The 10,738-nt window shown below is 47.8% G+C and overlaps 2 protein-coding genes across 2 annotated transcripts; one reads left to right on the forward strand and one right to left on the reverse strand.

The window, feature by feature from the left end:
- Positions 1 to 75: 75 nt before the first annotated feature.
- On the reverse strand, positions 76 to 3,664 carry CFAP144 (cilia and flagella associated protein 144). Its single transcript, XM_062003774.1, has 4 exons — positions 3,532 to 3,664; positions 2,279 to 2,338; positions 1,380 to 1,483; positions 76 to 349 (listed from the first exon to the last, which is right to left on the reverse strand). The coding sequence occupies exons 1-4, from the start codon at positions 3,662 to 3,664 to the stop codon at positions 284 to 286; spliced, it is 363 nt and encodes a 120-aa protein (XP_061859758.1). The 3' UTR covers positions 76 to 283.
- A 221-nt stretch (positions 3,665 to 3,885) lies between these two features.
- Positions 3,886 to 10,409, forward strand: PIF1 (PIF1 5'-to-3' DNA helicase). The gene is given in 12 exon segments (XM_062003850.1): positions 3,886 to 4,365; positions 4,453 to 4,562; positions 4,643 to 4,782; positions 4,879 to 5,032; positions 5,588 to 5,702; positions 5,775 to 5,881; positions 6,276 to 6,415; positions 7,089 to 7,195; positions 7,984 to 8,071; positions 8,668 to 8,813; positions 9,763 to 9,954; positions 10,359 to 10,409. Coding segments are annotated over 12 exon segments (1,830 nt in total).
- The last annotated feature ends 329 nt before the right edge of the window (positions 10,410 to 10,738 follow it).

Genomic DNA, 10,738 nt, shown 5'->3' on the forward strand with positions numbered 1-10,738 from the left:
TCTGTCAAGATGTAAAAGTGTCTTTTACAATACTTATATAGATGGGTTTGGAAACAGCAGTGAGACAAATGCATCTACCTTGTACACTGGTTTATTTCTAGAACTGTTGTCAGGTTGCAAATCTGGAGGTTCTCTCTTCCCTTTCCTTGCTATCTTCTCTGTCCTAATAACAAGCAGGGCCTAAGACATTAGATGCCATTATGTGCTTCTAAGTTGTGTGGCTTGGCCACTCTCCTACTGCAGGTTCTCAAGACTGCTCCTGCCCATGTCCCATGGCAGCTGTTTATTTAGTGATCTCCGTTCTGCGGTGGGGGAAGTGGAGTCTGCGATCGGTGCGATCCACAGGAACCTGGGAAAGAAAAATGATGAATAGTTATGTGCTTTAGTAGAGTTAGTAGCAGTAGTATTAGTCCCTCCCGAGAGGTGCTGAATTATGTCCTTGCTGCTGAGAAATGTCCAAGTGAAATGAGTAGGGTAGTACTTAATTGACAATATACTGTTCACTGCTTCGTTAAGGTAGAACGCGGTGAAAAGGGAAAACATGAAGTATGAAAGCACTGAGAGTCCTGACTCCTTAAATTTAACAAATTTAATTGTCTCTTTCCCTACAGGCTAATCCTATCACTAGTATCTTAAGAGTGTAAAGCCCTGCTGGGATGCCTGTCTCTAGCCTTGTCATGAGGAACTAGTTTACCTGAAGTGTAATACGAAAAGCTGCAGAACACTGTTGTGTTTCCTTATTCGCCTTAGTTTTCTTTGTAAGGGGCCAAAATGACTCAGGCTCTCCTTTGCCTTTCTTGAAGTACCAATTACAAAGTCAGACATGATCACAGCTATTCAGATATAACTGATGTCTCGGCTTGTTAATAAGATTTCTTTTCCTCCTGTTGACTCACACTTTGCCAAATGGATCCTCACTGGTGTGTTCTGCCTCAGGTGTACTTAGCTGATTATTAATTTTATGGCTCTGCTGGTGATTTGTTTGGAAGATGCTATACAGCAGGGCATTTCTTTTCACAGTACTCAGGTATGTCACTTCACCTTGCTCACTGTGCCATCCCTCATGGCAGAATGCTGTAATAAAACAGCTGTGACTATGTATGTGGCACTTGGCAGTATGCTTGGGGTCGACTGTCATTGTAGATATTTTGCATGCAGGTTCCTCAGGGGAAGTCTACTGTTTCTGGGTCCACAAACATACCAGTGTGAAGTGTGCTCTTAGGTGTAAAGTTTAAAAACCTGCTGTCTGTGAACAGCTCTGCTCATTCTTAGTCATTCCTGTTTTCCCTATTGGTCACAAATTACTTTCTTGCATGAGTATCTTTTAGTGTGAACTTCTCTGAATCCTGAAAAGAGCTGTCCTTAAACACCTTACTCACCAAAGGGGTTGTGTTCCAGCCAACTTCTTGGCTTTCAGTTTGTGGCTCTGAATATTTCTTTGTTGGCTCCAGTGCTGCATGGTGGATGAGATTCAGAAACTTGTCTGTTGGTTTAAGAGACACAAATACAAGTTACAGAAAGCATGTTTAAAAACCAGTCACCTGTGGATGTGTGTTAGAGGAGACATCCTAATGCTGTCCAGGCAATAGCAAGAAAGCCAAGGTTGGAGGCCACTTCTGTTCTTCTCTGAACGATCTTGGAAGAGAATGCAGAGTGACATTTCTACAGAAATGAAGTTTCAGGACTTCCCTGCCTATATTGTCCTGTTAATTCTGCCATCCCTGTCTATTGAGCTGCAGCATCTTACTTTTCTTATACCACATCTAGTACAAACCAGCGCTCCACGTTAGCTTTCAACTTCCTCAGTTGCCTGACACCTGCTGCCTTTCCTTGCTTTAGTTTTCTTTGCTCCCTTAATCCTTGACTAGAGCAGGCCAACCTTAGCTGGCCATTAAGGTTTTTAGACAAAATGAGCATGTTGGAAATAAGGAAGCAGTTGCTGTGAGTTCCTGACTCGGCAGCTGTGTCAGCAGTTTACCGTGGTGCGGTGGGGAGGTAGAACCTGCAGTGACAGAGAAGTAGAATCTGCAGGCAACATCTGTGTGCAAAACACGTTTCTAAGGTGTTTTTTTGTTTTGCTCTTAGAGAGGTTTAGATTCTCAAGCAGAGAGAGTCCTTGCCCTACACTTCACAAAAATCATGGATGAGTGTAAGTTGCCTACAATGGCAGAGAGGCGTTTCCACCTATGTCATCTTTTAGACTAATGGGAATTTAAAACACCTTATTTATTAGTCATTTTCTTATGTGATTATCGCAAGCTGTTGAGATGTTTCTTACCATCTGCTGGCTCTTCTACAGCATCATGCCACGACATAGGCTTCCTGGCTATTGTGTGAACTGGAAAGAAAAGATACAGGTGAAGGACTTTAATGTGAATCACAACCAGGTAAGGATTACCTATCATTGCATGTGTTCTTTTTGATTATTCCCCAGTCTGGGCCCATCTACTTCACTGAAGCTGTAAAGGAAGAACATCATGTGAGCTGAATGAGTTGGGCAGGTCCAACTCATGTCCAGGTGGGTCTTGAAGATCTCCAAGGAAGGAGACTCCACACTCGCTGGGCAGCCTGTGCCAGGGCACCTTCACCTGAACCATTTAAGTGGAACTTTTTGCCTTCCAGCTTCATCTCATCACCCCTTGCCCTGTTGCTAGATACAATAGAAAAAAAGGGGTGTCCCAACCTCCTGCCACCCACCATTTGGATATTTGCAAATATTAATGAGATATTGCCTCAGTCTCCTCTTCTCCAGACTAAACAGCCCCGGTTTCCGCAGCCTTTCCTCGTATGAAAGATGTTCCAGTGCCCTGGCCATCTTGGTGGCCCTGCACTGGACTCTCCAGAAGTTCTCTGTCCCTCTTGAGCTGAGGAGCCCAGAACTGGACACAGGACTCCAAATGAGGCCTCACGAGGGCAGAGCAGAGGAGAAGAACCTCCCTTGACCTGCTGGCCACACTCTGCTTGATGCTAAAGGCATCCAGGCTAAAAAGTGTAAAAAGCATAAAAGGCATCCAGGCTAAAAGCATGCTGAGGGCCCTTGTAGATGCTGCCTGCATTCACCACAGCAGTTCCAGCCCACCCCAGTGGTGGCCTGCAGAGGGACAACTTTCATGAAATTATTATCCTTGGGTTGGGTTGTGGTTTACTGTAAAAACTAGACCTGAAAGAATCTATTCCTTCTCTGCCGGCAGGAGATTATGGTATTTTGACTGTGAATGAGCAGGCAGAGATCAGCCCAGAGGCTAAAGAAACATTCTGTAGTGCTGGGGCTCTCTGCCCCCTCCTAACTCCCTGTTGTTCCCTCAGCATCTGTGGGTTTCATCTCCTCAATAGTTGCCTCACTCCATGTTTCTTAAGGCACCATTTAATCTGGGCCAAGGGCCTCTGCTGCCGTTCTTGGGTGCAGCGTCTTGTCCGAGACGCGCTGAGCGCTGCCGGGCCTTCCCTCCCTCCCGTCGGCAGCGCGGCTCGGGGCAACGCCCCCGTCGCCCTCAGCCCTTCACGCCGGTTCTCTGTGAGTGCGGGGCTCACCGCGGCGTAGCGGGTTCACGTCGAACCGCGTGTGCAGCGTCTGGCACTGCAGCTCCTTCCGCACCCGCTCGCAGAGGAGCCGGTCCAGCCGCACCGCGTCCAGCGGCTCCTTCTCCCCGCTGCGGGCGGCCATGGCCGCGCCGGACGCCGCGGCGTGCCGTAGCCTGGCAACGCGTCACGTGGTCCTGCACGAGGCTGCTGATTGGCCCGGCTGGCGCTCCGGCCCCTCCCCTTCTGGGCGAGCCGTTCCCGCTGTCTATTGGCCGCCGAGTTAAAGCCCCTGTCGCGGATTGGCGGCGGCTGCACGCGGCGGGTTTGAACGGTCGGTGGAGCGGCGGCAGCAGCCGCACCGTGATGGAGACGGCGGAGCTGCGCTGCACCGTGGCCGTGGAGCAGCCGCTGCCGGGGGCACAGGCCTTGCGGCGCCGCGTGATGCGGGGCGCGCTGGTGCTGCTGGGCCGCAACGAGCTGCGCCAGCCCGTGCTGCGCGTGGTCGGCGGCGGGGCGGCGGCGCCGACCCTGAACTTTGTGCTGGCCGGTGACGCCGTGCGGGTCTTCAAGCGATTCGCGGGCGAAGGGCGGGCGGCGGTGCGGCTGACGCCGGGCGGTACCCAGGTCTTGCTTTCCGACTGTCCCCCGGACGCGCTGCGCCGCTTCCTCCGCCTGCTGCGGCTCAAGGTCGCCGCCGGGCCCCGGGGCGCGCCGCGTGAAGTCCGCCTGCTGGACCGGCGTCCGGCGGCCTTCGCCGTCATCAGCCCGCTGCAGGAGCGAGACCTGCCGTGTGACCCCCGCCGTCCCCGCGGCGGCGAGGCGCGGGGGGAGCGCCCGGCGGAGGTGAGTCCCTGGGCCGAGGACGGGGTTCTCGGCTGCCGGCCCCGCTGACCGGCCCTGCCCTCACACGCGCCGCTGCCCGTCCCGCAGGTGCCCCGCGCGGAGAGGCGGCCGTCGGCGAGGCTGTCTGCGGAGCAGGAGGCGGTGCTGGGCGCCGTGCGGAGCGGGAAGAGTGTCTTCTTCACTGGCTGTGCGGGTGAGGGGGACGGGACCGGACGGGATGGCATGGCATGGCTGTCACCGAGTAAAATCCTCGGGTCACGCCACTGACCTGCTACTTGTCCCTCTATTAAGGGACTGGGAAGTCGTTCCTGCTGAAGAAGATTGTGGGCTCGCTCCCTCCCAAGAGCACCTATGCAACAGCCAGCACTGGAGTGGCTGCTTGCCACATTGGTGGCACCACTCTTCATGCCTTTGCAGGTAATGGTCTGCCCAACAGCAAGGGGCTGGGACCTCTCACTCCCTTCCCAAAGAGTCGGAAGCTTCCCAAAGCTTTGCTTTCTGCTCCCCTGCCAGGGATCGGCTCTGGGAAGGCACCGCTGGAACAGTGTATTCAGCTGGCAGAGAGGCCTGGCGTGCGGCAGCATTGGCTGGCCTGCCAGCACTTGATTATTGATGAGATCTCCATGGTGGATGGCAAATTCTTTGACAAGCTGGAGGCAGTGTCAAGGTCAGTGATTATCAGGTGAAACAACTGCTAGAAGTGAGTTTCTCTAAATTTACAGGCTGCTTCTTTGCTCTAGTTATGTGAAGTGGTTACAAGGCAACCACTGGCGTAGGACTGGAAGGAAGCTTGAAAACATAACCAGTGTCTGGGCAGACCTTTATTCTGAGATGTTTGATCTCCTCCTCCTTCCCCAGCTGTGGCTCTTCTGGTTGCTGTTTCCACCTCTGGAGCCAACTGTTGCCTCTAGGGCTGAGTTCAGAATGTGGCTTTATTTATTCAGTGCCCAGCAGCTCTCTGGCAGAGAGAAGCAGCTGTAGTATCACAGCTACCAAGAATCCTGCCAGAATTCTTTGACATCTGGGATGGGTAAGCAAAGCAAATGTAATGTCTTGCAATAGCATTGCTTGATTATTTGAGCTCTTTTGATGCAGCTGAGGATAATAGTGTTTTACCACAGCTGGTATATGCTTGAATATACTGATAGACTAAGAAGTAACTGCTGAGACGTGACTATGTCCAGTTCCTGTAGGACATTCAAAACTTCCCCCCCTCTTTCAGGGCAGTCAGAAAACGGGATGAGCCTTTTGGAGGAATTCAACTAATCATCTGTGGGGACTTCTTGCAGCTACCCCCAGTTTGCAAGGCTAACGAAGAAACCAAATTCTGCTTCCAGGTACAAAACTGTCCCTAAACTCACCCTCATACTCAAAATCTACCCCTCTCTTAAAATAGAGCTATTTGACAGGCAAAAAGCTGGAGGAAATGCATCCACATAAACATGGAGCTGACTGAAGTGCGCAGACAGACTGACCAGACCTTTATCTCACTTCTGAGTGCCATCCGTTTAGGAAGGTGAGGAGAAACTTGGTTCTCTGTAATCCCTGCTCCCCACTGATGGAGCAGAGGAAACAGCAGTTTGTCATTTCTCTGTGTTTTGTCATAAATGTGTGGCAGAGGGTTATAGCTATAAATGCTCTCGTTAACATCAGTGGGTTTCATATATGCTGCTCTGGTAAGGAAGGACTCTTTCTGGGGGTTCACTCTTTACGATTTCAGTGGATCCCAAGCTGGCAGTGTTCATACTGGCACACACTTGCACTGCTCTCCAATTTTGTTTAGTTATCTTTCTCTGTCCTCTCTACAGGCCTTGGGCTTACACAGCCTTATCTGGCTGAGTGGACGTTGCTGGTGCTCAAGACCTTTACCTGATCATTTTGAATAATAATCTCCTTTTTCCTGTTACCAGGTGCCCAGAGGAAGTCACCAGACAGCTGCTGCAGACTGCTACTAACAGGTCTGAGCGTGACGGGATCTTGGCTACACGGCTCTGCACCCATAAAGATGATGTAGAAATAACTAATGAAAGACGCTTGCAAGAGCTATCAGGTAAACTCCTTGCAGGAAACTGCTGGCTTTGAGGGCTGAGCTCTGAATGGATGTGATGGGGATACTGTGGTGTCAGGAGGAACTGGTGTTCTGTCATGCACAGCAGCACCAATTCAAAATGTGTGTGTTGGAGTCACACTGCCTGGGGAAAAACACAGATTGTTGCTTTACAGTCTGCACTGTTAATTCTTGGTGTGTAAGAGACAGTGAACTCCTTGCCTCCTGCAAGATATGATGAGTTAGTTACTGCTCCCATACCCTCGCTGTTTTTTTCCATAGCATTTCAGAAATGCTATGCTCTATCCAGCCATAACTTTAATTAAGGGCTGCTTCATGTCTAGCCCTCAGATTCTTTTTTAGTCCTCTTTTGGAGATCTGGTGTTGGTGGTAAGTGAAACTGGTCATATGCTCAAAATGATGACTGCTCAGATCTTATTTACTGCTGGCCTTTGATTCATGAGCCTTCTTATGTTCCAGGAGTTATGTTGGGAAGGGAGGCAATAGCAAGCTTTCTGCTGGTAGATGTGACAAGATTTGTCTGAAGATGTCCTACCAGTAGAACAGAATAGATATTAAAAGAGAAATTGCTGTTAAAAATAAATGCTGAGCCTCCAACAGTGCTGTGGAATATGCTCAATGGTTGCAGTTTGTCACCCCTTTCTTTTCTCAATAGGAGAAGTTCACGCTTTTGACGCTTTGGACAGTGACCCAATGTTAGTGAAGTTAATTGATGCTCAGTGTCCTGTTGGTGGTAGAGTTGAGCTAAAGCTTGGAGCTCAGGTAGGTGTGTGGATGTACCTTTATGAAAGACCAGCAGATCAAATGGTGTAAGAAAAATAAAGGAATATCAGATAAATGTATAGAAAGTAGATTCTATATAGAATGGCTTTGCCAGGCTAACAGAAGGCTCTACCCCCATCTTTGTATCCTTTCTGCTTGGAATTTTATCTAGACAGATAATTGGTTTGTTTTGAGTGCAGGCTCATGTCTTATGGGCAGTGGTTACTGCTGTGACTTTGATACACATTTTCAATGAGATTTAGAAGCTTCCAGTTAGCAGAGAGCACAGGCAGGCCTTATCTGCAGTCTCAGCTCCAGATAGGGCAGCCCTCACAACTTGTAAGGGTATGTTACAACTTGCCAAACTTACAGGACTGAGCACCTTGCTGTGAGCTGTCAGAGTGGAAAAGATGCAGGATTGTGCTTAGCAGCAGCATTATTTGTCATGGGAGTTTGGTCCTTAGGTATATTATTATACAAGGTCCAGAGTATATTATATGTATAGGTCTGGTGTTTGGGGAAGGGGAATCTCTTCCCTGGATCTGAGCTCACTGTTGTGGATAGAGGCAGCTTAAGTGCTGTGGAATTATGTAGTTGAGAATCCTAGGAAGGAAAAGCTGTGAAATATTTTCTATCAAAATCAAGACAGTTTTTACCCTGCAATAGGGTGACGTGACTGTGGCCATATCAGCCTGCTGAGCTTATGTTTCCTGGCTAGAAGCTTAGCTGCAGGTGGCTGAACAGGCTGTAAAACCGGTGCACTAAGAGATGTTTCTTTTTCTCTGTAGGTGATGCTAGCTAAGAATCTAGATGTGTCTCAAGGGCTGGTGAATGGGGCTCGAGGAGTTGTTGTAGGATTTGAAAGTGAACAGAAGGGTAAGTAAGATTTTTGGTCTTTTGTTGAAGGAAGAGAAAAAAATTCTTTGATGGCTGATGACTTGTTAATTTTGTTTACTGTTTGGTAAGAATAATTTGAAGGAAAGCAGGGAGGAAGTGTTCCTTCAGTGAGAGGCTTGAGGCTCTCGAACTGTGATGTCATGCACTGCATCAACTGTAGCTATCTGTAGGGCCTCTTATGTTTGCTTTTCTTTATTCTCTAGATGTATATACTCATTTACTTTCCTGTCTGTTCTGTTGAAGCAAATCTTGGTGGTTTTTGTTTGTCTTTTATGAAAACAATGTTCTGCTACCTACAATGTGTATTTCTCTCTACATCTCAACAGCTAAATTACCAGAGTTTAATTCTACTTAAGTAGGTCTCAAACATCATTTCAGGACATCCTGTTTGTTGTGTGTGAGTTTAGTGTTTTAGATGAGTTTGTTTTGGTGTGGGATTTTCTTTTTTAATACAGCCCCAAAATTAATGAGATTGATATGGGGAAGGAGGAAAAAAAAAAGGTTCTTAGTCTGTTGGCTTCCTGGCTGCTGAGTGTCAGGAATACATCCCTGTTTCTCTCCTCCCCTTGCTGCAGGGTTACCTAAAGTGAGATTTCTCTGCGGAGTCACACAGGTCATCAAAATGGAGAAATGGGTCTTCAAAGGACTGTCAGGAGTTCATCTGAGTCGTCAACAGCTGCCTTTAAAACTAGCATGGGCCATTTCCATTCACAAGAGTCAAGTGAGTGTTCTTATACAGCTATGTACAGACTTTTGCACCATCATAAGACTTATTTCCTGGTCACCATACATTGTTGGTAAAACAGGAGGGAAAACTGAAAGGCCCGTGTTGGGGGATACCTCTAGTATACGTGTGTCTAACTGCAGAGAAGGCAGCACCTCTTCTTGTCTTGTGATGCTTGTCTGTAGGGTCAAGGATGGGCTAGCAACACTGCTAGAGTTTCCATAATGTGCTACTATCTGCATAGTTGATGTTAGACTAAAGAGCAGCATTATGTACCTGCTATGGGCTGATCTGGGCAGTGTTTCAGCTTTAGTGTACCTGAGAAAGCTGCAGGAGTCACAGCTGTGCTCTTTGGGCTGGACTGCTCCTTTGGTGGTGTGTGGTAAGTTTTTTTTTTCAACGTAACCAATACAGTTCCTACCTTTCCAGGGGACTTCATACACTTTGACAAATACTTGTCTTAGTATTAGAACTGTGAGTATGTTCCCACACCACTGCTTAAACCAGGCCACATTGTAAATTCTGCCGCCTCCTGAGATGCATCTTGGTGCAGACAGGGCTTGGCAGGCCTGACCCAAAATGTCTTAGATGGTCTGCCTGAGAGTGGTGGCTGCTCCAGTTAATGATAAGGAGTAAAAAACAGGATTTCTTTCCATGCTGTGTTGATTATATGACATTTGTGGAGTTTCACACAAAAAGAGGCTTGCTGGAGTGAGTTAGTAAACCCAACTGTCTGTGAGCAGTTTCATGACAGTGGAAAACAGTCCTTTTCTTTATACTGATTCCCATCTTTTAATCAGTTACATAGTCAAATAAGTTTTCATCTTTTTTTCATACACCAAGGACGGTACCTTTGATAGACTCACAGGACAGATCAGTGTTGATACAGTACAGTGTACTTTTTTGTTAGTTTGTACTGTAACAATCTTCTCTGTGTCTTTGATAGGGCATGTCTTTAGATTGTGTGGAAATCTCCCTGTCTCGAGTCTTTGAAAGTGGGCAGGCTTATGTAGCCCTTTCCCGAGCCCATAGCCTTGCAGGTCTCCGTGTTCTGGATTTTGATCCGAAAGTAGTGAGAGCTGATCCTTCTGTGTTGCAGTTCTACAGACACCTGAGACGTCATCAACTTCTAACCCAGGTAAAGGAAAATCCTGTGCTAGTCTTGTGCAACCAAAATGAGATCACAGAATCTTAAGGGTTGGAAAGGACTTTGGAAGATCATCCAGTCCAACATCCCTTCCAGAGCAGGGCCATGTTTGTGCTGAGATGCTATTTTCTTTTTCATAAGCAAGGTCATTCAAAATAAAACTTGTAGTGGCAGGAAAGATGAAACTGCAGAGAGGGAATGTAGTGGGGCAGCTCTGGGTGGCAAAATATTTACTGTATTATTTGGATTGTATAACACTGCCTGTCGCTGTGGAGGAAAGGATTGCTTGGGATTCCTTGATCCTCCTCTTAACAGTAAGGACTGAAGGGGAAGTGGGCACACAAGAGATCCCTTCCATTGTGGTTTGTTTTGTTTTTTTTCTCCTCTCTTCCCAGGATTCACTGCACACCCATTCAGGTTCTGACGAGAAAGAGAATTGGAAATGAAGCTGAGAATGCCCTTCTGGCCTCTGTGAGGCATCAACAGACTGCTGAGTTGCAGCAAGCTTGCACTGAGTATATTTTGTAACACGAAAGAACTCATAGGAATTTTTTTTTAGATGTTTTTTTTGCTTCATCCATCTGACTCTGGATGTGTAGAGGTATCTCTGTCTTGTGCCTCTGAAATCTGGGAAGCTTCTGTAGCCCCTTTCTGGGCCCACAGTCTTGAATACTTCTGTGTCACAGATGCAACTCTAGCAAACAAAACAGCAGAATAAGAACATTCTTGAGGGGCCTTCCTATGTTTCTGTCCTGTCTGGCTGGTTGCATTTTAT

This window comes from Colius striatus, chromosome 10 (genome assembly GCF_028858725.1).
Source record: "Colius striatus isolate bColStr4 chromosome 10, bColStr4.1.hap1, whole genome shotgun sequence".
Taxonomy (NCBI): Eukaryota; Metazoa; Chordata; class Aves; order Coliiformes; family Coliidae; genus Colius; species Colius striatus.

Excerpts from the sequence above, each read along its gene's own strand:
- CFAP144 (XM_062003774.1), bottom strand. The coding sequence starts at position 3,664 with ATGGCCGCCCGCAGCGGGGAGAAGGAGCCGCTGGACGCGGTGCGGCTG. Across the intron at positions 2,339-3,531 it reads CGTGAACCCGCTACGCCGCG|TTCACACAATAGCCAGGAAG; the intron begins GTGAGCCCCGCA and ends TTTTCTTTCCAG. Across the intron at positions 1,484-2,278 it reads TGTAGAAGAGCCAGCAGATG|ACAAGTTTCTGAATCTCATC; the intron begins GTAAGAAACATC and ends TTAAACCAACAG.